The sequence below is a fragment of the Garra rufa genome, chromosome 19 (genome assembly GCF_049309525.1).
Source record: "Garra rufa chromosome 19, GarRuf1.0, whole genome shotgun sequence".
NCBI lineage: Eukaryota > Metazoa > Chordata > Actinopteri > Cypriniformes > Cyprinidae > Garra > Garra rufa.
In genome coordinates this window covers 43,012,939-43,039,176 of record NC_133379.1, presented here as the reverse complement: position 1 = coordinate 43,039,176, position 26,238 = coordinate 43,012,939, and the positions used below count along the sequence as shown (strand labels likewise).

The window sequence follows — 26,238 nt, the reverse complement described above, 5'->3', positions numbered from 1 at the left end:
AGTCACAGTAACACTGGCATGAACTATCAGATACTCCGATTCACAAATATTGAACATTTAAAACCCTATATAAATGATCTGGATCTGATCTGGTTTATGTGTATTTAAATGTCTGAAAATAAGCGTCATGTGGTTGAAACATAGTATAGCTGTGATTATATGACAAGCGCAGAGCTCGCCTGTCTCTGGCCCAGTTTGAATCTGGCAGTTGTGTGATGTTACAGAACGTTCTAAATCCCATATTTGCAAAGATGCATAAAAACCCTTCTTCTCTCTTCTGCTGTGGGTGAAGCTGGATCATGAAAGATTCACACCAACATAGACGCATATGTAGATCAGGATCGATAAATGACGACTGCTATGCTCATTATTAACAGAACACCTCAATCGCTCAACTAGAGTCATATCTACATACATCATGCATCTACAGAAGCTCTTATTGAGGTTGAACTTTGTAAAACACCACTAGGCTGCTCAGTGTAACTTTTAGTTGTGCTGTTAGTCAGATGAAGTGGTGTGAAACTGTGAATCAATGATCAGTCATTTACAGCAGTCTTTTCACAATATATACATCAAAGATTTTGACTACAGCATCAGAAGGACAAGAAGAACACACAGATACATCAACAATCCACAAATGAATCTCCACAATGGTGACGCTCAACTAAAAAGCTTTGATTAATCGTTATTTAAATGCATCGATTCGATATTGATTCTCAAAAGCCGCAAGTTGATCTTTTCCTGTTGGCCTATTTATTTAAGCAAACATTTAAAACAAGATCTGATTAATGTGAATCTTCTCCACTAGATGTCACTCTCTTATTTACCTTGAGCGAATACAACACAGAGCCTCTCATTCATTCAGTGCTTATGGTGGAGATACTGTCGACAAGAACCAAGGAGAATGTGTGATTTGCAATGCTCAGGTGAAATACAGACTATAGTAATACTACAAATCTGCAGAAGCATTTGACATCACGCTAAAGGTGTCATGATTTCCACAATGAATGAATGAATGAATGAACGAACGGTGGATAAGGCGACACACTGTTACACAGAAGTTACTAAAGCGTGGATGACAGATATCTCCAGCTGCTCTGAGAGTCACTTTATTACCATTTTACCATTTAATTTGAGAAAACTAAACGGTTCTTTGAATGTGTTGAACATGTTTATGGGACTGCTGGCTTCTCCTCTTAGGAGCATGCTTATGATAAATTGGTAAAGTGTGTAGAAGTGTTTATAGATGTTTGGGGGATAAATGAGGTTTTATGTTATGAGCTAATAAGGATGGGGATTTGTTGATTGCTTTCTAAAAAAAATATTTTTTGTATGGTTTAATTTTTTTTTAAGGTTTTTACTATGAGTGAAAATATAGTCCTGCAATAAAGGTACTTTGCACATTTAATTTTGCTCTTTTTCTAGATTGATAATTCAAATAAATGTGATTTTACCGCACTGTTTCATCTCTGTGTTTGATTTAAAGCGGGCAGAATGAGCTAAGGAGCCGTAACAGATGAAATAACCATCATTTATACTGTTCTAGTCAAATATTGTGCTGCAAACATCAGTAACAGCTTTAAGCTTGTTACTGCCGACAAAGAGGGATGCACAGATTGGCTGCTCGAACCTCATCTCTTATGAATGTAATAAAATAAAAAAATAAAATTTCTTCTAAACCATCGGGAAAAAAAAGTATGCCTATAGAAATAAATGATGCTATTGGGACGCTATTTAAAGCCTTACTTTCCACAAAATCCATTGAATGACTTTTAATGCTTTTTAACGCCCCGCAGGACCCTGGTTTAAGATCCAGGACTCTTTAATCACCTCAGTCTTGCTAAGGCAGTGTTTTGCCAGGTTTGTGTGATGTTTATGGTCATGTACCTGTATAATCACAACGGTCCCTGCTGTAAAATAAGTGTCCTCATAAACCAGACCGGTCCCTAAAAATCCCAGTCACGTCATGCACATTACTGTCTGATCAATATAGTCGCACACTATGGTCTTTTAGTTTCATTCTCTCTGAAAATCCTGCATCAAACTGTGTCTTGTTTAAAACAAATATGTGATAAAATGAAGCGAACAAACGACCAGATTCTTACAGACGCGGTCAGAAACTTTATTAAAGATAAAGCAGCTTGCCTTCAATATAAGCTGCTTTTAGACTCTGGGTTTTGAGAACGTTTCATTTCTTAAAAGTACAGTGACCTCTTATGTCAAAAGGTCAAGGAAATTTGATTTCTCAGCTCATATACCACCTGTTTTACTACTGGTTTGATCAGTCACTACAGTCCTTCTGAAGCAGAGTCAAAAGTGAGAGTGAGAGAGTGAGTGTGTGTGTGTGTGTGTGAGAGAGAGAGAGAGAGAGAGAGAGAGAGAGTGAGAGAGAGAGAGAGAGAGAGAGAGAGAGAGAGGTGGCCAAAAATTAAAGTGGGGAGCACGGTCTAGAAATGTACATAATCATATAGTAGACGCTTTTATCCAAAGCGACTCACACACATATAGGGTGAGTAATGTTCTTATTAAGTATTTATGTAAGTGTTTACAGTGGGACTACACGTTATATTTGGTTGACAATAAAAAAAGTATTTACGTAATTCCGTTTGTTACAGAAACGACACTATGCTTAAAATAACCAATCATAATCATGACGAATATTAGAAAAAAAATAATTATCTATGCCAGTATCTTGCGCATCAGATCAAAACAAGCATTGAACTCACACTAACATTAACATCCACTTGGTGGCGCTTGATAGCACGTCAAGCCCCGCCCACTAGATCCAGAGGGGCAGCTGGAGCTCTAGCTCCTCCCATTTGGCTCTGCCGCGAGCAGGGGTGGACCAGCCCACATTACCACACCGACACAGCATAGATATATTACACTATTGCCTGTAATAGAAGTCTATGTTCCACCCTAGCAAAGGATCAATTACATACTGTATGCATGCATTTAATGTTTTGCTTTAAAGACTAGCTATGTATTCAGAGTTCATTACAAATGCCTACAGTACTATGGCTAAAGCCAGGGGTGCCGCTCGCAATTTTGGGCCCTATGACAAAATATGAGGTCGGTGAATAAAAGCTTTGTGAATAAGCATATACCTTTCTTTTGGAAAAACTTAGTGAGTAATTGTGGGCCCATTTTCTCTCTCTCTGCTCTCTGTAACCTCGCTTGTGGTTTCTGATGACTGGACTTGTGCTTCTTTGTTGAACTTGAGGACATATCTGCTTTGAGCGTTCAACACCTGCTCTCACTCAGCAGCGACACTCTACACTAGGTAGGATGGGCTGAACCACCAGAGAGGGGTGCAATTTCACTGGAGATGCACAAATAAGCCCTAATTTGGTTTTATTTTTATTTATTTTTTTACTTTATTGCTATTAGTGTTATTACTAATAAAGCAGATGGGCCCTTAGAATTGTCCTAACTTTCCAGCAGTCTGTATACCCAAAATCCCACGTTATCTGCTGATAATGACATTTTAAAATGTACAGGAGCTCTACGTTAAGCTTACAGCTGTTAAACACAGTGTAGGTTACTGTCAAAAACTGTCAGAAGTAGCGTGAAAATTACTAAGCATATTTTAGTATAATGACTGAAGTATAGGCCCTATTTTCTGTTTTCTTCTTACCTACTCTGCGCTACTGTCCTCCGATGTAACAGACCAATTTAAACCTTTCGAGAATATTTCAGTTAATTTTTATGCATTTGACAGCGTCTGATTTTAGATTTTTTTGCTTTCTCTGAGTTTTTCGGCACTGCCTTTCCTTTTTTACGGCCCATCTCTGACAATTAGCTTGTGTTGCACTTACTGTTTGACATTCTTGCCAGATTTTGATTTACGTCCGCGTTACCTCCGATTGGGCCAAATGCTTAACATTTTGATGTTACTATTATTACTATCACCATCATCATCATCATGTTCACATCTTGCAAGATATAAAAGCTGCCTGCATGTAAAAACAAAACATACTAAAAAAAAAATGGTCCGGCCCTTCTGGCATTTACCAGAATTGCCAGATGGCCAATCCACCCCTGGCCGCGAGCACCACTTGGAAAAAGTAAAGCCCAACTCTGGCTCTGTCTATAGTCCATTTCCACGTCACACACTCTGACTTCAGCACAATGTACTTTTTAAACCAGGAAGATGAAAATAGCGCAAAAAAGCTTAAAAAAAATAATAGTAATAATAATAATAATAATAATAATTAACCAGTTGTCTCTAACAATCAATATTAACAGATGCTAACGTTGTTGTCTATGACGTGCAACACAAACAATTGCGTGTAGAGCTTTAAAACACTAGCTGTGTTTCCATCCACCTATTTTTATGCGCATTTTGGAATATGCGTATAAAAATCTCTGAATGGAAACGCGAAAATGCGCATAAATTCTGAAAATGCGCATAAAAAACTTATGCGCACAACTGAGTAGGATACATTTTTTTAAGCGATAAGAAAAAATGCGCATAAACTACGATGGAAACACTTTACCGAATAAATTCCTCCATGCGCATTAAAAAAGTCATGTGAGTTTGCACGCTGGAACGGGATAACTCGACTAACCAGCGGACCCATTTTGTTGCACAGCATCAGAAATATTGTTTTGGTCATTCTGAAATGTTTCCTTCAGCGGTTTCGTCACTTGCCCACCACGGCTCCGGCCCTGCGGTCGTCCTACTGATTATTTTATAGAAATAGAAATCATTTAGTTCAGTTAGAGAACAAACATACAATTAAAAACTGAACGCGGCTGCTCAATGCAGTGTGCCTAACAACAGTCACATCCGTGGCATGAGTCCGATTTCATTTATCACATTAGGAGTAAGGTGAGAAAGGCAAGACGTTGCCGAAAGATTTAGTTTTAAAAGTATTTTGGATTTTAAAAAGGCCTGTTGACTGTTTTCGTTCATCTATGGTAATTTTGGAAGCTCATTGGATAAAGAAAACTGGATAATTTAACCCAGTGGGGTAGCCGGTGGGGGACCAGTTCACCACAGACGTCCGATCAGAGACATGAAGATGCAACTTAAAGTTCTTTGATGCCTTTTATTTCTCTTTGCATGTGGTCTGAAACAACTATATAAATGAATGGAATTAAAATAAACAACTCGTATTTACACAAAGAAATGTAACAAACAAATTTCCGACAATAAATCAACAATCACATGAGAATTCTATAAGCATATTTAAGCCAATACTTCCAAACTGAATGTGTTCAAACAGATCACAATTAACATAAACAGGATGCATAAATTAACTTACTTCGTTCATCCATTATACGCACATAACACCAAAGCAAGCATCAAGTCCCCCTTTCTCACCCATTCCATGCAGGTCTATATCTACCAAACACTAATCATTATCACCTGCTGGAAATAGGCGGAGCTGGTTTACATTGTTGGTGCATTCACACCCTGGCTGATCGCCAGAAACCTTCAAAATAAAAGTCCATATACAGCAGGCCTTTTTAACATTGGAAGAACATTAGTTTCTTATTTATTTTTTTCCACCGTGTTTGCCAATTTTCAGTAGGTCTATTTTTCATAATTAAACTTCGTGGAAGTTATTTAACAGTTGTATACTTGTTTTTGTTAATAAATTAATAATTCTATGTTTAAAATAGACTGAGTGAGTTGTCGTACTGATTGTTGTTGTCCATTCAATCAATTGACGCCGAACCGCCGCTAAATCGAAAGTGAAAGTAAAATGCTTACGGACATTCACAAGCCTTCAAAAGCGAAACGAGACAAAACTATCCCTCAACCTTTCCCTCGGTGATACCGCTACTGGCCGTGTTGTCACATGTCAATTAACCGCTGGGGAAATCTGAAAATTATTATTTTCATGACTATATATATATATATATATATATATATATGTACTGCAAGTTTATCAGGAAGTGACGATTTTGTTCTCTTTGTCTTGTTGGATGGAAACCCAGCAGGGGTAAAATCTTTGCGAGGCAGGGGCAGCTGCCACAATAACCTGCCACCATAATGTGCGCCTGCCACCCTACCTGCCACTGTTATGTGCGCCTGCCACTTGACCTGCCACCTCTATGTGCGCCTGTCACAGTACCTGCCACTGTTATGTGCGCCTGCCAGACCACCTGCCACCGCGAAATGCGCCTGTCACACTACCTGCCAATGTTATGTGCGCATGCCACACCACCTGCCACCTCCCAATGCGCCTGCCACGTTACCCATAACTGCTGAATGCGCTTGCTTCACGACCCAACAGCACTATAACAAACAGTGGCGCGACGTTAGGTGCTGAGCACTCCATTATGGATTTAAAGAGATTATTAAACATGAGATAATGTGGCAAATAAATGTAGAATTGCAAGGTCTGGTCAATCGGGAGTGTAAACAGTCAGAGATGATCAGGCAGGCGCGACACTTCAGTGCTGAACGCGCCATTATGGATTTAAAGAGAGAAATAAAGCTTAAGGTAACATCATGAAAACAAATGTAGAATTGCACTGTCTGCTTGTTTATTTGCATTAATCGGAGTGTAAACAGTAACAGATGCTGAGGCAGGCGCGACGCTTAGTTGTGGCTGGCGCGACGCTTCTGTGCTGCGTGCGCCATCGTGAATTTAAAGGGAGAAATAAAGTATAAGTTACGGTGTCATATATGAAAACAAATGTTGAATTGCACTTTCTGCTTGTTTATTTGCATTAATCGGAGTGTAAACAGTAACAGATGCTGAGGCAGGCGCGACGCTTAGTTGTGGCTGGCGCGACGCTTCTGTGCTGCGTGCGCCATCGTGAATTTAAAGGGAGAAATAAAGTATAAGTTACGGTGTCATATATGAAAACAAATGTAGAATTGCACTGTCTGCTTGTTTATTTGCATTAATCGGAGTGTAAACATTATCAGATGCTGAGGCAGGCGCGACGCTTAGTTGTGGCTGGCGCGACGCTTCTGTGCTGCGTGCGCCATCATGAATTTAAAGGGAGAAATAAAGTATAAGTTACGGTGTCATATATGAAAACAAATGTTGAATTGCACTGTCTGCTTGTTTATTTGCATTAATCGGAGTGTAAACATTATCAGATGCTGAGGCAGGCGCGACGCTTAGTTGTGGCTGGCGCGACGCTTCTGTGCTGCGTGCGCCATCGTGAATTTAAAGGGAGAAATAAAGTATAAGTTACGGTGTCATATATGAAAACAAATGTTGAATTGCACTTTCTGCTTGTTTATTTGCATTAATCGGAGTGTAAACAGTAACAGATGCTGAGGCAGGCGCGACGCTTAGTTGTGGCTGGCGCGACGCTTCTGTGCTGCGTGCGCCATCGTGAATTTAAAGGGAGAAATAAAGTATAAGTTACGGTGTCATATATGAAAACAAATGTAGAATTGCACTGTCTGCTTGTTTATTTGCATTAATCGGAGTGTAAACATTATCAGATGCTGAGGCAGGCGCGACGCTTAGTTGTGGCTGGCGCGACGCTTCTGTGCTGCGTGCGCCATCGTGAATTTAAAGGGAGAAATAAAGTATAAGTTACGGTGTCATATATGAAAACAAATGTTGAATTGCACTGTCTGCTTGTTTATTTTCATTAATCGGAGTGTAAACATTATCAGATGCTGAGGCAGGCGCGACGCTTCTGTGCTGCGTGCGCCATCATGAATTTAAAGGGAGAAATAAAGTATAAGTTACGGTGTCATATATGAAAACAAATGTAGAATTGCACTGTCTGCTTGTTTATTTGCATTAATCGGAGTGTAAACATTATCAGATGCTGAGGCAGGCGCGACGCTTAGTTGTGGCTGGCGCGACGCTTCTGTGCTGCGTGCGCCATCGTGAATTTAAAGGGAGAAATAAAGTATAAGTTACGGTGTCATATATGAAAACAAATGTTGAATTGCACTGTCTGCTTGTTTATTTGCATTAATCGGAGTGTAAACATTATCAGATGCTGAGGCAGGCGCGACGCTTAGTTGTGGCTGGCGCGACGCTTCTGTGCTGCGTGCGCCATCATGAATTTAAAGGGAGAAATAAAGTATAAGTTACGGTGTCATATATGAAAACAAATGTTGAATTGCACTGTCTGCTTGTTTATTTGCATTAATCGGAGTGTAAACATTATCAGATGCTGAGGCAGGCGCGACGCTTAGTTGTGGCTGGCGCGACGCTTCTGTGCTGCGTGCGCCATCGTGAATTTAAAGGGAGAAATAAAGTATAAGTTACGGTGTCATATATGAAAACAAATGTTGAATTGCACTGTCTGCTTGTTTATTTGCATTAATCGGAGTGTAAACATTATCAGATGCTGAGGCAGGCGCGACGCTTAGTTGTGGCTGGCGCGACGCTTCTGTGCTGCGTGCGCCATCGTGAATTTAAAGGGAGAAATAAAGTATAAGTTACGGTGTCATATATGAAAACAAATGTTGAATTGCACTTTCTGCTTGTTTATTTGCATTAATCGGAGTGTAAACAGTAACAGATGCTGAGGCAGGCGCGACGCTTAGTTGTGGCTGGCGCGACGCTTCTGTGCTGCGTGCGCCATCGTGAATTTAAAGGGAGAAATAAAGTATAAGTTACGGTGTCATATATGAAAACAAATGTAGAATTGCACTGTCTGCTTGTTTATTTGCAATAATCGGAGTGTAAACATTATCAGATGCTGAGGCAGGCGCGACGCTTAGTTGTGGCTGGCGCGACGCTTCTGTGCTGCGTGCGCCATCATGAATTTAAAGGGAGAAATAAAGTATAAGTTACGGTGTCATTTATGTCAATAAATGTAGAATTGCACTGTCTGCTTGTTTATTTGCATCGGAGGGAAGACAGTTAGAGATGTTTAAGCGGGCGTACTTTGAAGCTGCGCCTGTCATTTAAAGGGAGAAATAAAATACATAAATACATTTGTTTAAGCAATGTTCAAACATGACATTTCAAGGCAGTAGACATCATATGTGCAGACGTGTATTTAAAAAAGCCACAATAATCTTAAAAGTAGTCAAGTTCCATCAGGTTTTTGGTGGCCTGTCCTCGACCGGGGACATTTATTACTTTGAAATCAGCCACCCCCGCCCCCACCCGCAAACACAGGCACAACATCGACGACCCCCAGCCTTCACACCTAGGATACAACACAGCAGTTTTGATTGGTTGAACTACATTTGAACTGCGTTCAACCAATACAATTTTGACCCGAGAGATCATTACCTGTACATCTTTTTTGGGTAAGTACTTTTCTTTGATAGCTACAACTATGTTCTGCATGGAAAAGCGCTAAAAAAATTTATATAGTCGCTATATTTACTTTTACTTTCTCTCAAAGTGTTGACAACTTTTGGAGAGTTTACAGAATGGAAGGTAAGCAAATTAATTAAGCATTTTCTTAAAAGACATTTCTTGTGACAGTAGTAGTGATATGACGCACTTTAAATCCATTTAAAGGGAGAAATAATGCATAATTTAAGGTGGTTAATTTGTAAATGAATGTAGAATTGCACTTTCTGTTTGTTTATGTGATTAATCGGAGTGTAAACCGTGGTAGATCCTGAGGCAGGCGCGACGCTTATTTGTGGCTGGCGCGACGCTTCGAGGTTGCGCGTGCCATTATTGATTTAAAGGGAGAAATAAAGTATAAGTTACGGTAGCAAATATGTAAATGAATGTAGAATTGCACTGTCTGGTTGTTTATAGGCATTTATCGAAGTGTAAACAGTGATAGATGCTGAGGCAGGCGCGACGTTTATTTGTTGCTGGCGGGACGCTTCGGTGCTGCGTGTGCCATTATGAATTTAAAGGTGCATATGGACCCAGGGAGATAATGGGCCCGCTGAGCTGAGGGGGAACTAATAGGGTGCTGCAGGAGCCCAGCTATGGCCCGTGACTCAGGCCTGAGTCCCGCACTTTTCCGACAATTAACTTATCAGAACTGAGCCCCTTTTGTAGCCATTAAAATAGTTCAGTTTTGGATTGTAATGGCAAAGCGGCTAGATTTCGTTTAGTTTCTTTATTAAGTTAAATAAGAAATATGTTTGGAACATTTTATGTTTGTTAAATTAAAACAGTTTGTTTTTTAAAGTAACGACCAAGCGGCCAGCGGCAATGACTTGAGCATGTTTGATCAATTTAGCCTTCTCAAATCAACACGACTTGCCTACAATATTAACAATTTTAATTAAAACATTTAACCTAGATAAATGTGCGCTGTTAGCATATCTAATCGTTTGTGCGGAGAGTGAAAACTATAAAGCACCCTTTGCAGAACATGAAAGCGCCAGGGCAATCGCCTGCATTTTTTTGTTTTTTTTTTTCATAATAACAGTGAAAACTGAAATTACTGCATCATTTTTGCTCATAAAAGTAAGTGTAATACATAATTCGGAACTGCAAAAGTGCAATTTTTATTTATGTGCACTCACAATACCAACAAAACGTTATGCTTTGGTAAAATCAACCATACGCTTTCTGCTTCTCTGTCTTGAGGAGGTGCGCTTCACAAAAATTATCCGATTTAACATAAAAAAAAAAAACACCAATAAAAACATTTGATACCATCCAAGGAAATACATTTTTTGGTGGGTTATAGGTGGGGAGTATAGGTGGAATTTTTACATTAACTTTACTCAATATAACATGACTTTATTACATTAATTATTTTGTTTTAACATAGTAATGTAAAGCATTTTTTAAGAAAGAGACGGCTGAAAGCGCATGTTTGTTTTCTTTAGCCATTTTACAAAAGCATAACATTTTGTTGATATTGTGAGTGCACACAAATAAAAATAGACCCTTTGCAGTTCCGAATGATGTATTACTCTTAACTTTATGAGCAAAATGCACTTTAGCTTCCACTCTTGGCACAAACGATTTAATATGCGTCTAACAGCGCATATTTATATAGGTTAAATGTTTAAATTAATATAGTGAAATGCATCAAGTGCTTTAGGTCTATAGATTTTATTTTAGACAAGTCGTGAAAGGGCGAAATAAAGCATAAGTTATGTTGTAAAATATGAAAAATAAATTTAGAATTGCACTGTCTGTTTATGATTTATCGGAGTGTAAACGGTAAGAGATGCTGAGACAGGTGCGACACATAGGTGTGGCATTAAGGATTTTAAGTTGTAAATACAGGCTGTAGTGATATTTTTGGAAAGTATGTTTAAAAAAAAGAACACTTTAGATTAAAATCGGTCTTTCATTGACTTTGTTAAAAAATAATAAAATGAAATTGCACAGTTAGCACACTAGAATTACTGTTTTTGTGATTAAAAAAAGGTTGGGGGCTTTGCAGTGATTCAGAGAGGAAGGGGACCTTGGACTAAAACATATTTACAACCACTGATTTAGGATATGGAGTGATATGGTTGCATATATTCTGTGTCATCCTAATGGTATTTTGGTCTGCTTATTTATAAATTGTTATTTCTTTTTCAGCTAGGAAGTTTGAGTTTGTCAATGAAGAGGAGCTTTTAAGCATTGGAGGAGATCAGGACTGCTGTTACTGCAGAACATCTGTTACTGCATCCAGTGATCACATGTCCAAACGGCATCTAACATTTGCCATTCACTTTACAGATGGTGACACAAGTAAGTAATTGTTAAAAAGTGTATTTTTTGTTAATAATCTGCAGTATAATATTTTGTAAAATCACTATAATATATATTTTGTAATATCTATAATATCCAAGATCCATTACTTGTCATGATAATTGCATAATCTCTCTTTTATAGGCAAGTTCTCAATACCATGTTTCTGTCCTGACCGACAGAGTGGTAGAAGGAGCCACTGGCATTGTTCAAAGTGCGAGAAAATAATTCAAAGGTCTTTTGATTTCAAATGCCACTTAAAAAAACATGGTACGTGTATTGTCAGTTTTGAAATTTGTACTTTTGTTCTTTAAATATTTAATAATACAATACGTTTTGTTTGTTTGTCTTTGTGGTGTGCCAACAACAGGTCTAATTTTCCCAGAAAAATCCTCAGGTCAGCACATAATGCAATTTCATCCTACACAGTAAATTAAATAAGGTGCAACATGTCATAATGTGATTATGTGTTTTATAATATTTCATAGATGACAGAAAACACTGCCTGGACACCATCCATGTTGACCCAGTTCAGAAGGAGAACTTGTTCTGCAAGAAATGTGGGATTCATTTCACCAACACATCCAACTACCAAAGACATGAAAGACAGCAGCATGGCAAACAGGAACCAATGATATGCATTGATTCTGTAAATGGAATATACGTGACAACAAAGGAATCTCACGGATTGAGACTACCAATACATGTGCAAAAGTCTTCTGTTTTAAGATATTTTGCCTGTGAAGTGCAGGCATGCACAGACTTCATGAGCATTGCTGCAAACAGTGGAAACCCTGGAAAAGAATGTTTTCACTTAGAAAGGACCAGGACAGCAATATCATACAGTCCTCCACCAGCACTACGTGATGAGTCCCTGCAGGAGATGCAAGAAAAAGGACTTTGTTCAAAATCAAGACATGAGGAGTGCACTGCAGTAAACCAGAAAGCTTGTTCTGAGGATGTAGACTGTGTCTTTCCTATTTTTTGGGGTGAGCATGGCCTTTCTGAGCGATATATTTACTTTTCTGTGTATACAGACCAAAAGGACAATTGGTGCAAGTTTGGAAGAACAATCTGCACATTTGATAGTAAGACTGGTAAGTGGCATTGCCAGTGCAGAAGTTCGAAAATTCGGATCAGTTGTGTCCATAGATACTTATCCATGTGGTGGCTTTTTCAAGAGCACCCCCAGCTGTTACAAAATGCAGTGGATACCTCAAATGAGGATATTGAAGATGTTGAGGAGATGATCAGTGCTGCTGATGACATCCACCAACAGTCACATAGCAGTATCATCATGGAAACCAACTACTTCTGGAGTTCAAAAAGAATACCAGAGTACCTTCCAGTGGATTTAACCACAGTAGAGAAGCCAATTCCTGAAAACTTTGAACCACTAGAAGTACAGTGCCCATACTGTCCTGGTCCATGTCCTCCGGATCTTGGGAACAATATTCTCATCACCAAAAAAGCAACTGTTTATGGAATATTTAAACAGTTTAAAGGTAAATTACTTCTGTAATGGTTAATGAACAACTTTCTTTTTTACTAAAACTTTCTTTTCTTACTTAAATAATGTTCATAAACAAATGGCATCATCTGGAATTGATTTATTTTTTTATCTAGGTGTTTCTGTCTATGCCAAGGAGTGTCCTGTCTGCAGAAACATGGTCAGGTTTCAGGAATATGAGAGTGGGTTTCACAACTACAATAACAGAATTTTTCTGTCAATCCCTTTATGCTCTTTTTTAACGGCCGGTATTTCAGTAAGTATACACAAAATTGAAATACTTAGAGGGCATGTTTCAAGATATCTCACTAGTCATGCAAAACTGTTAGGCAATTTAGTAAAACCTTTATTATATTTACTTTCCACAGAATCATATTGCTGTGGGTCGGCTGTTTAAAACAATCGAATCCCATTCAAGAACTGCTTTGCCGATCAACATGCTAAGAAAGGCATTCTACCATTTCAGTGCTTTAAGGCTGTACTCATACACTTATTCTTGTTACCGATGTGGTTATCATCCATCCATCGTCATAGCAGACACTAACTGGAAAGTTGCATTTGATATACCAGGTAAGTGTAAAATTTGGATTGAACCCTCTGATCTGTAAATGTTCTTAACCAAAAAAAATTAAGCATTCAGCATAACACACATTCACATACATCTTGTCACAACCCCTTTTACCCTATAATTTCCAGTCAATCTCATGAGACGCCCGGACATTCAGAACATTAACCCCCAGGACACCCTTGTTAATGTGGCAGCAAGATGGGAAAACCTGGAAAAGGAAATCATTGCCACAGGATTTTGTGACGGTATCAATGAACATACTCTGTTTTAGTTGTTTAATAGTACTATTGACATTAATATTAATTATGTGTCCTAATAATATATTACATTTCAACATTAAGGGTAAGCCTTGGGTCTTTTAGCAGTAGCAAGAAAATAAACTGATGTTAATTAAAAAAAAATCTATTCTTCAGACTCATCTAACAATCCGTTCTCAAGTCCCCTGACATATTCGGCATTTGCTCCTTGGATTGGACAACACACAAGACTAAGTGACAAGCTTCCAAAAACTGAAGTTTTCAAAGGTCTCTCTGAAAGAGAAAGGGTGAGCTCTGTCTCCCGGGAAAGCCAGGAGGTTGATGAAGACCAGATTTTACAAATACTGGACTCTAAGTCGGTAAGTATTTTTACTTATAGTGTAAGCCATTTGTATGTCATTTGTGTAAGCACTCAATGTTTCGCTATGAACCTTTTTCCCCATTAACAACACTAATACATAGTAATTTTTTCACAGCACAAAAGAGACGACCTGGTAAAGGCATGCAACTCTCTTGGAGTGTCAGCAGCTGGCTCACAAACAGACCTTATAAACAGGCTGGAGGAACTTCTACTTTATAAGGAGGTTTACCCCAAAATGTTTGTGAAGCTGAAAAAAGCTGGAGGTAAGATATTGTTTTTCATTATCATTAATATAATTATTTTGTGTGGGGTAAATTTGTTTCTTTACTTGTTGAAGTACCATCATATGCAGAAAACATGTTTGTAATTTGTCATTCTTGTTATTTTTACACAGGTGGAGTATTGCACATGGGCTGCACCCATGGTGTTGTATACTATGCATCACCATTATGGTGGCAGGAATCTGCACGAGACCACGGGGATGCTCTGCTAAGTTTTAAATATCCCCCTACTGTGTACATCTCTGACGTGGCTGGACGTGTTGCCAGGCATGTTAATAATCGTACGGAACAGAGATTTTTTCAGCCAAATGACGGAAGGGTATGTGCACCAACGGACACAAACATATCACTGGCAGCTGCAGGACAGTTAACAGTAAACCTTGAGTGGATGGAAAAAATCAGGAGGAAAGCAAGACATGTAGAAGAACCCAAAGAAATGGACCGATTTTCACGTCCACACCTTGAGACTGGGACATCAGACCGGTACTCATTGTATGACCGATTTCACCAAAAAAACCAAAAGCGCCCTGAAGAGAGACTGCGTAGCCTGAAAGTGATTCCAGATCTGGCTTGTCTGATTAATTCTTCAGCAGCAGAACAAATAAACAGAGAGCTTTCCTCAAGTCGGTATTCACTGTGCCAAATGAAGGACATCCACTATATGTTCTCACTACGTTTGTTTTTTCACCTGCACAGTGAAAGACTCAACAGCTTGTTCATGAAGGAAATGGAAAAACAGAGCACATCAGAGGCCATACGAATTGGAGTAGATGGCAAACTGAAATGTGGCCAAACAGGTCAGAATGTGAAGATTAAAAATTACAATGTGACATGAAATGTATTAATTTTGCCATTTTATTTATTAATATTATGTTACTATTTCCCAATTAATTACAGAAACACACACAAGAAAAACTGAGAACAGTCAAAAACAGTCCAAAAGTCCACAGGCTCCAGCAAAGGCGGACAGTCCTATTGTGGATAGCTTCCATTTTTCAGTGGCAATGTTTCCGATTGATGAGAAAAATAAGGTAATCATTGGGCTGCATAGCACTACTGACACGTATCAGCATTACTATAATTTAATATTAATAGAAATATAAAATCATTAACCTCTTCTGCATCATTAGGACAAAATCAGACAGCTGTATGCGGTTGAGAAGAGGGAGCATGATGTTATTGCTAGAATCTCTCGTTACGCTTCGTTGGAGCTACGTGATCTGAAATGTCTGTGCCCACCTGATCTCTTGAAAGATGGCAGCAGCCAATTGATGCCATGGCTTTATGATAATGTAAGTACCAATTATGGTTAGCTTATGATTTCAATATTTAATTCTGATTAAATTTACTTGATTACCCAACTGTCACCAAAAGGAGATATTGAAATACACAACATATATTTGAACATACTTTAATACTATGTATCATCATATTTTGCTTTAAAGACAGTAAATTGTCGGACTGCACAAATCGCCTCAAAAACCGAGAATGTAAGTAACTGCTTCACAATCTATAGTTATCTCTAGTTTTAATCATTTTCATAAACATGCAAACAGTCATTATGAGCAGATGAAAGAAGTGCAATTTACATGTAATTTTATTCAATCCTCAGGTTGTAGCCTTGACAACTGATACATTCATTTTGTGGTACAGGGACTGGCTGGCTTCAAGAAAAATTTCAGATTCACATCTGAAAATTCTTGAGGTACAATACAATTTCTAAAACAAAATACATTAAAGCAAGAATGTCATAAATGCCTCTGGAACATGTGTTTCCTATTTCTTTTATTTCAGAATGATGCACAGAAAATACTTCTACCAAGAATTGTTGGCATGGATAGGACACAGGAGACAGGATGCCACTTCATTCTTTGGGTTGTACAACTCTAGCAATTTTCATTACACGTTAAAAAATTAGATTATACAGTATATAGATGTGATTTGTTAATGTTATTATAGACAAGCCAAAAGAAGTTTAAACAAATCTATTTGTTTAAGCTTTAAAATGGCTCTTTATTGAATTTCTTCTACAGGTTTTTGACAAGACGGAGAAACAAATAAGGATTTATGACAACACAGGACATTACATTAACATTTCACCCTCCGATATGGACATTCTGAAGTAACAAATTTTATAATTTATATAATTTTTTTACACAGTTATTTTAAAAACATTTGATAACTTGGGTACAGTCTGATTTATGTCCATTTCCTTCTTCCAGAGATGCCTTTAGAAATCTAGACTCCCTGGATGGGTGGACTATGTGCAATCCACAGCAATGGCGTAGAAATGATGGAAACAACTGTGGTGTTTTTGTTTGCACAGTGAGTGGATAGAGTTTTATGAGTTTATGACTTTATGTATGCTACTTTATATATACATTAACATTTATGTAATGCATGCTATGGGAAAGTAAACAAATACTTTAAAAATAATTACAGTAAATTCTTTAAAGCACTTTACATTTTCGTAGATGGCCGAGATGGAAGCAAAAGGTCTCAAAATGTCTCCAGAGTTGCTTCACACTGACCAGCTAATTCATCTTCGGGTTTACCATGCCTCCTGTTTGGTTGAAAATCTACAAACAGAGGTAAAGCAGACAGTTAAGCTTTAACGATGACTTTCTCTATAACACAGACATATGTACAATATACAATAAATATGATACACTGCTTTGCTCATCTTCTGTTCTTAGGACCCACCTAGGATTACATCGTCTACAGTTAAAAACAGATGTATGGCCCAGGACCTTGGTGTTTGCATATTTCAAAAAATCCGAACAAAGTAAGTGACCTTCCTGCATTTTAACATGTTATACTGTATTTATTGAGCAGTTATATAAAATCACATTTAATTTTTTCTGCAGAACCATGCATCCAGATGTCAAAACACTTGAATGGATTCAGTGTGACCGTTGTAACAAATGGTTGCACAGTGACTGTACTGGCATTGATCCAGAAATGGTCACAGAGGAAATGCCATTCAACTGTGGATGTGACATTGATAAGTCATATTCTTTTGATAAGTATGTACTTTACATTTGCAAACAAACTTCAGTTACTACATTACAAGTACATTCAGTGTTTATAAAACCTTCCAATTTCTTTTTACAGAACACTATCAGTGTTAAAGCAGGGATTGGTGGTGGACTCTGTAATGACAGACCAGGACATTATGGTAAACAAGACGAATATTTAATCTTACCAATAACAGAATAAATGTGACTTTCCTTTTGTATTGTGCTAATTTGCATATGCAGTGCCTCTTTGGAATTTACAATCTGTCAGAACTTTCTAGAAGTTTACAGTTTGAAAAATATCCTTATTTTACACCTGTTTTGAACAAATAGTGTGGTTTTGTTTAAAATAACCATTTCTTTTGGAAAATTGTAGGAACTACACATTGGCTTGACAAGTGGTACAGTGAGATCAAACAGGATGTTTTTGCATAACCATCCAACATTTTCTCCTAAGCTAATGATGAAACTTAATGAAAAGATTACTTTTTTTGATGAACAGCAGGTAAAAAAAGGTTACATTTTTTATTTAAAAAAAAATGGTGTGTGTGTGTGTGTGTGTGTGTGTGTGTGTGTGTGTGTGTGTGTGTGTGACAAAATACAAACTAGTAATTGCAACTACTGCAAAATAATATTAATAATACTTTGGAGATAAGCTAACTTCAGATATAATTAATATAATAAAGCTGAATTTACTGTCTTTTGCCAACAGACTACAGGGATAATTGAGAGAATTAAAAGAGTCATACAGATAGACATGGAAAAATTAAGTAATGCAACCTACATTGTGGACGTTCTCAGTCCGGAGGTAATCATTATTACTTTAAAATGTTTTAATGCATTAGTAATTCATATAGGACAATTTAATTAAATGCATTTTAAACTGTTGTCTTCTCGTTCTGCTCTTGGTCATTCAAAGGTAACCATCTTAATCCTAAAAAAGACAGAGGGCTTCCACAGGTTCCAGGCAGAAGTAGCTTTCCGAACAAGGAGACATTTAAAGTAAATGTGTTAAAGTTTTTTTTTTTTTTTTATTAGATTTTTCTTGATTTTAATGTTCCCTTTAGTCTTGTTAATTCTGTATTTTTTAAACATTAAAATAATTAAATTCTTTCTCTTTTACAGACTATCCTCAGATTCAGATACAGAGATGCTTTGATGGCAACAGGGTGCCTCTGTTGTATTACATCACATTACTGACTTTCTTCTTTTTTATTTCTTTATTTGGCTTTCTTCTCTGTGTGCCATTTCCTCTTATCTTTATCATGTTTGTTGTATGGTTAAGTAAAAAAAATAAACAAATACAAATATATTTTTATATAACATATGCTGCCTTTAGGTTTGCTTCAAAGTTAAAATGTGTAGCCTGTAATTTAAAACTCACCTTACCTTCCAATCATATTTTTGCCAGTGTTGTTGTGAAATGGCATCTGAACCCTGCATACATTCATATGTACAAAAAAATAAACACAATTGTTGTTTCAATATTGCTGAATAAAACAAACATTTAAACAAAATGTTTTTTTTTTATATAAAGACTGTATAAAGCACTGTATTATCCAATAATGTTAATATAAATAATTACTTAAACTAATAAACTCACCAGAGTACTACTTACAAAGGTCCTTGAACAATGTTTAACAAAAAAGGTTTTAAATATTAAGTGAACTCACCTTGGCTGTAGCATGTTCTGTGACAGCTGTGACTAGATATGACTGGTGAAGTGTCATTTGGGGCAGAGATGTGGTTGCATTCCGGTTCCTCACGCGCATCAGTCGGACTAAAAGCGTCGCGCCTGCCACAACACCTTAACTTCCATATGAATGAATTGAAAACGCTCGCTCCGCCGCGCTTGCTACTTGCCAGTGGAAACGCACAGTCACACTCCGGTTGATCCACGTAAGCAAAAATACCTTGCAATTTTACACTTAGTTGCCACATGATCTAATGTTTAATCCTCTCTTTAAAGCCATAATAGAGCGCACAGCACCTAAGCGTCGCGCCACCTGTTTGCTATAGCGGTGACGGGTCGCGAGGCAAGCGCATTCAAAGGTGGCAGGTTGAGTGCCTGGCGCAAATAGCGCGGACGGGTCAAGTGACAGGCGCACATAACGGTGGCAGGTCGAGTGGCAGGCGCAAATAGCGGTGGCAGGACTTTGTGGCAGCTGCCCCAGCCACGCAAAGATTTTACTCGCTCTCTGGAAACGGTGCTTTAAGCGCAAATGTTTTATGCGATGTTTCAGTTTTGTTTCATAAGTTAAATTCGCATTTTTGGATGGAAACATAGCTACTGAATGCCGACTGTAGAAAGCAAAAGCCGAATCTCTAAAGTTACACACGACATTGGTATACACTTTTCTAACTTAAATAGCACTTACAGTCACACAACCAACTGTGTTCATGCAGGTGTCAGGAATGATGCACACCTTTTCTATTCACCACATTCAATGCGAACTGAACTACAATAATAGACAGCAATCAGACATGCAGCGGCTCGGTTTGCCACGTTCAACACGGAAGCTCCGACACAACTGTGTTCAACACTTCGCTGTTTCAGAACGCTTCACTATCAGAGGCAACATTATCACAATATATGACAGATGAATAAAGATCTCGGAACTTACATTCACATTCTCGCGCAAAATCAAACGTAAACTGAAACCTCTCTGCTGAACTTCTTCTTCTTCTTCTGGTGTTTTTTGGCGGTTTTGGCAAACCAACGAAAGGTGCATATCCGCCACCTACTGATCTGGAGTGTGGACTGAACAGAGATTTGCTAGTAGAGCCAAAAATAAATAAATAAATAAAAACACAAATAAATAAATAAATCCTTTTTCTGATGAATTACTACAGATTTAAATTCTATCCATATTTCCTGTCTTTTTTAAATAGCTAAACAATTCCTCATTGATTTTTGATGGCTTTTGTTCCTTCCCTAACAGTGTTTTTATTTAAATTTCATACCTAATCAATCAAGTTGGTGTCTTTCTCTTTCATAAGCATCACATTCTATAAGTATGCGTTTTACAGTTTCTGGAATCCCACATTTATCACATCTGCCATCTTCATGTTTCCCTATTTTGTGTCAATTATAATTTAATGCTGAATGTCCTATTCTCATTCTTGTAATAATGACATCTTTCTTCCTATTACCCCATCTCATTCTCTCCTCTCCTACACGAATCTGTTGAAGATGCCTTCCTTTTGTTCCACTATCCCATGATTTTTGCCATAACTTTCTTACTTCAGCTGAGATTAATTTCTTAAATTCAGTTTTGCTAATTGCTGTTACTATTTCACTATATGAATGCTTTAAAGCCACCTTTGCCAGGGAATCCACTTCCTCATTTCCGTCCACCCCAACATGAGCCGGAACCCATTAGAAATATCCCAAATATTCCCAAGAAAAGGTATTGTAATACCTGTGCTGTAGATTTTCCACTCAGCAGACTTGTTAGAGCCGACACTGAATCCGTACAAATGACTGTATTAGTAGATTGTACTTCTTCAATTCATTGCAGTGCTAAAAAGATTGCTAACATTTCTGTTGTATATACTGATATATGATCTGAGACTCTTTTGGCTATTTTTTTAATTTTTAAAAATATAATAATTAACTTTAAATGCAGGAATATATACCGCTGCTGCTGCTCTTCCAGATTCAGGATACTTAGAGAATTGTCTTACAGGATTTTCTTATGGGAAAAGGACAATTTCTACAGGATTTTAATGGAATCCTGTTTTCTAAAAAAAACCTAATCCTAACACTATTCCTATCAAAATCCTTTAGGAACGGTTCCAAAATAAAATTCCTATTGGAATGTACATCGAGGTGAGTTAAAGTAAACTGCAAGACACTAAACTATTAGTTAGTTTTATAAAAAATAAAAAAAAAGTGTAAGGTTAGGATTCTTCAAAATTCTTGAAAGATGCTTTAAAATAAAACCCATTAAAACCATGTCGAAATTATGCTACAGGATTATTATGTAGGCTATTGTATAAGAAAATCCTATAAGACAATTCCTAATGGAATCCTTTAGGAACGGTTCCAAAATATGATAGAAATTCTAACTGGAATCCTGTAGAGAATTCCTATTGGAATCCTATAGGATTTTTTGACAAAGGTTACTATAGTATTACTACAATATAACCGTAGTAAAACCGGTTAACTACAGTTTTACTATAGTAAAACCATGGTTTATTTTCGTAAGGGTTTAGCACTGACTGAAGTTGCCCTGAATGTGGTGACTGACCAATCAGAATCAAGCATTCCACAGTACCGCGTAATAATATAATTTAAAGCACAGCCACCACAAATTCAGACTTTTTTTATGCCTTTATTGTGATAGGACAGTAGAAAGATGACAGGAAACAGCTGGGAGGAGAGAGGGAAGCGGGATCGGCAAAGGACCTCGAGACGGGAATCAAACTAGGGTCACCATGAGCGCAGTTGCACTATTGTTTATTGTGTTTGAATAACAGGCGCGCATTCACCGAAACACTCGGCATTTTCAGCCAAAAACTTAAACTCTACACAGAATGAGTGCGCTTTTGAAGAAAGTCCGAAAACAGAAAAAGAAACATGAAGCTGAAGTCACACATACAGTATATAGGCCACAACAAAAGAAGGATGAAACTGAAGTCACACAGATCGAAGCAGGTGCAGCAGCGCAGATGGATCCAGATGTGAATAAAGAGATGATGAAAGAGTAGCTAGTGTTTCATGCTCAGCAGGTTTCAGTTCAGTAATGCTCAAATGAGCAAGAACCCGTGGATTACTGGATTAACATCATGATTGTGTTCGTGTGTGGAGATGATCTGCAGGATCAGACTGTTGATCAATCTGGACAGCTTTATTGTTTGAGAACCTCTGCAGAAGAATGAAGGAAACAGTGGAGATGGTGGACGTTTATGATGGAACACAATGAGAGTCAGCAGCAGCAGAGGCGTTCATGTCGACTGTGAGTTGTTTTCTTGTGCTTGTTGTAAAACTATATGTCCGTTTGTTCGCTGGCAGACGTAGTGCGTCGCATATTCGAACCGGAAAACCAATCAAAAGCATCAGATTAGTACCGATTTATTAAATGGCCTTAGCAGAAGGCATTGTGCGTATCAAAAACAGGCAAAGCAACAGATTAATATTGTTCAACATATGCCAGATTTTTAAAGAACATTTTTAAATGTAACCCCATTTGTAATCTTTAACATTTTCATAAGTAACTGTAATTTAATTACACCTTTTTCCCAGTAACTGTAACAAATTACTGTTACATTTATTTTGTAATTAAATTACGTAACGCCGTTACATGTAACTAGTTCCTCCCCAACACTGGATCTAATACATTTTGTCACTGAAAACCACATCCTCTGGTGTGACACCATATCTTGATTTTAAATCGGGCAATTCGACAGACAACTTTATTAGATGAAGGACCCCTTTGAAGGTCATGTTACTTAAGTTACATCAAATATGTTTAAATATGTAATGTTTTTGGAACGAATTTTCAAAAATAGAAACTATGTTAAACTGTATAATCATGGACAATTATGCAAATGTTTCTTTCGTACCGCTAATATGCTTTTGCAGAAGTCTTGTACTGTTATAGTGTTAGTAAAATAAGTCTAAAATGCGATGCTTTGTTTGTGAGGGAGAGACATGAGTAAGTGATAGAGAACACGAAAATACAGAAATGAACAGAATCCGGAACGATGCAGAAAGTAAATAGAATCAAAATGATGCTTTAAAAAGAATAGCCATATACTTGCGTAATTAATATTTTAACGAATATAGTTTGAATATCATTCTGATTTGTCGCGCAATGGATGAAGATTAAGCTCTCTCTTGATATTTTTATATTAAGAGGGTTTTTTCTTACTTTTTGCTATGTCACACCATAGAACAAATTTGCTGTACATTTCAGTAAAAATGTAGCCTAAAAAAGAAAGAAAGAATTGACCAAGTTAGTGACCCATTTAGGCTTTATTTTCTCAAGTTATTTGCACTTCAAGAGTTATTTGCACTTCTTAATTAGTTTTAAAATAATTAAAGGTAACACTATAATCTTAGCAAGTAGGCTATTGCTAAATCGGTCAGACAAACCTCTCTTTGAATTAAACTCATTCATACTGTGTCTTTCATAAGCGGTAATCTCGCTAAAACTGCCGGATGCTGATTTTAATACGAGGATCTACACATTCATCCTATAAAACAGTGGAGTTCCTCGAGATGTGCCAAGTCTCCTTTAATTATAGCAATACATGTGTAACGCAGATGTCTTCAAAGCAGCTTCACAGAAATGAGATAAGATTAGATTTTATTTTCCTCTTCTGATCGCAAGAGGTCGCTGTCGTTTCTATAAAGATGGCGCCGATGTTCCTGGCATGCCGTCTGCGGTCCTCCCTGCTGCTATGTTTTGCATCTGCCTTGTTTTTAGTTATGTATTTTTCGGTTTTAAACTGCGATGCTACACTTGTCTATGACCGTTTGACACTACTGGACATTCGCAGTATGGCCACTGATGCCCTGCTCACATGTAATGTGTGCAGACCGCATGCTAGCCTTCCACCTTTATCTTCTCCCTATGGATACCCGTGTCGGATTCAAGTCGACTTACCTCGCCGGAGACGTCGGAGAAGGCGTGGCAAGCGCGGGGGCATTGCCGTTCGACGCAGAGCTGCCTTGCTTCGGATCTATTACCCACAACATGCTTCTCGCCCGTGGGGGCAGTTCATGCATCAATCTACCGCTGGTCGGTGTTCCTTGGATGGTCCATATCGCTGTCTTCGCCCTATTCTCCCGGGGTTCTTCTTTTTTATACCTGCTCGGATTCTCTCCCGTCCTCATCGCGGTGGTGCGAATCTTCACAACCTCCGTCCGGTGTGCCGTGAAACACAGCCGGAGAAAACTACATCGCAGCTGAAGATTGCTCTCATTAACGCCCGGTCACTGGTAAATAAAACTTTCATCTTAAATGACTTTTTTACTTCGCAAGAGCTGGATTTTTTATGTATCACGGAGACTTGGTTAAAGGCTGGCGAGTTATTTCCATTTTCAGAACTGGTGCCTCACAGCTGTAGTTTTTTAAATTCCCCGCGTATGACGGGCCGCGGTGGTGGCCTTGCTTCTGTTTTTAAAGATACTTTTCACTGCCGTTTTTTATCCACTGGCTCATACAATAGTTTTGAAGTGCAACTTTTACAATTAGTTCTAGCAAACCCTGTTACAATTGCTCTAATATACCGTCCTCCTTATCATAATAAGGACTTTATAAGTGAACTTGCTGTGTTATTGGGGGACTTGGTCATCAGGCATGAAAAAAATACTGCTGTTGGGTGATTTTAATATTCACATTTGCTGCCCTACAAAACCATTCACTGCAGAGTTTTTAAATATGATTGAGTCTTTTGACTTTACCCAATGGGTTTCTGGTCCAACTCACGTCCAGGGACATACTCTTGATTTGATTTTAACTCATGGTTTTTCTATTTCAAGTATTGAAATCAGTAGTGCCTCCTTTTCTGATCACAGGCCAGTTCTTTGTACAGTCCCTCTTACGGGCCGAATCCTAAAAAATCCACCGCTGGCACGTCTTACTCGTTGTCTTAGTCAACATTCTAGTCGAGATTTCTCTGTAGCCTACCGTGAGATTTGTAACTCACTGGAGTCAGACTCTTCTCTGCTAAATTTGGATGCTGACGCACATTTGAATCTTTTTAATTCCACCTGTGCTGATATTATGAACACTATTGCACCCTTGAAGTATAAAAATCATAAGCCTGTATCTGTGCCTTGGCACACTGAAACTACACGTGTATTGAGACGGACTTGTCGGCAGGCTGAACGCAAATGGAAGAAGGACAGATTGCAGGTTTCTTATGAAGTTTTGAGGAACTCTTACAACATGTTCCAGAAAGCCGCAAAGGCTGCAAAATGCAAATGTCTGTCTGAACTTATCACAAAAAATTGTCACAAACCTCAAGTTCTCTTTTCTACTATTAATTCTGTTTTAAATCCTTCTGTGCAATCAATTCTAGAGTCCTCTGTTTCTCTCTGCAATAATTTTGGAAAGTTTTTTGTTGAGAAAACTACAACATTAAGATCGCAGTTGTCTAGCTCTCCCTACATTTTGCATGATGTACCGTTATGCTCTTCTACCTGGTTTGAGTTTGAGCCTATCGATTTGATTTCATGTAATGAAATTGTTAGTCATCTAAAACCAACTATTTGTCCTCAGGATATTATCCCTCCTCGGTTCCTTAAACAAATCTTGGATATAGTTGGTCCTGGTTTGTTGTTAGTTATCAACAAATGCTTGTCTACTGGTTCTTTCCCTAATGGTCTCAAATGTGCTGTAGTGACGCCATATCTTAAAAAATCAAACCTGGATCCTTCTTCTCTTTCCAATTTTCGTCCTATTTCTAATTTACCCTTTATTTCAAAAATTCTTGAGAAAGTAGTGTTGACTCAACTACAATCTTATTTGACTGTAAATTCTGTTCATGAGATGTTTCAATCTGGTTTTAAGGCTTTACACAGCACTGAATCTGCCCTTTTGAGAGTCTCTAGTGACATTTTTACAGAAACTGATTCTGGTAAATCTATGGCCTTAGTTTTATTAGATCTGAGTGCTGCTTTTGATTTGGTTGATCACGAGGTCCTGTTGACACGCTTAGAGACATCTGT

At 37.9% G+C, this 26,238-nt stretch overlaps 2 protein-coding genes across 2 annotated transcripts in view; one reads left to right on the top strand and one right to left on the bottom strand.

Annotated features, from left to right (window-relative positions):
- Positions 1-24,399, bottom strand: part of LOC141292131 (tripartite motif-containing protein 16-like) — a 39,655-nt gene extending 15,256 nt beyond the window's left edge. The window contains exons 1-2 of the mRNA XM_073824084.1: positions 24,170-24,399; positions 20,180-20,331 (exon numbers count right to left, since the gene is read on the bottom strand). Of these exons, the coding sequence (XP_073680185.1) occupies positions 20,180-20,331; positions 24,170-24,399 (382 nt within the window). The remainder of the gene's footprint in view (positions 1-20,179; positions 20,332-24,169) is intronic.
- On the top strand, positions 8,676-18,948 carry LOC141292659 (uncharacterized). The gene is made up of 26 exons (XM_073824693.1): positions 8,676-9,332; positions 11,409-11,561; positions 11,706-11,831; positions 11,932-11,958; positions 12,050-13,066; positions 13,188-13,327; positions 13,440-13,641; positions 13,768-13,884; positions 14,053-14,255; positions 14,373-14,520; positions 14,652-15,335; positions 15,436-15,569; positions 15,669-15,830; positions 15,984-16,028; positions 16,151-16,243; positions 16,333-16,413; positions 16,572-16,660; positions 16,761-16,863; positions 17,013-17,129; positions 17,235-17,323; positions 17,406-17,564; positions 17,653-17,716; positions 17,932-18,060; positions 18,268-18,363; positions 18,475-18,557; positions 18,681-18,948. The coding sequence occupies exons 1-26, from the start codon at positions 9,326-9,328 to the stop codon at positions 18,712-18,714; spliced, it is 4,302 nt and encodes a 1,433-aa protein (XP_073680794.1). The 5' UTR covers positions 8,676-9,325; the 3' UTR covers positions 18,715-18,948.
- Positions 24,400-26,238: the final 1,839 nt, after the last annotated feature.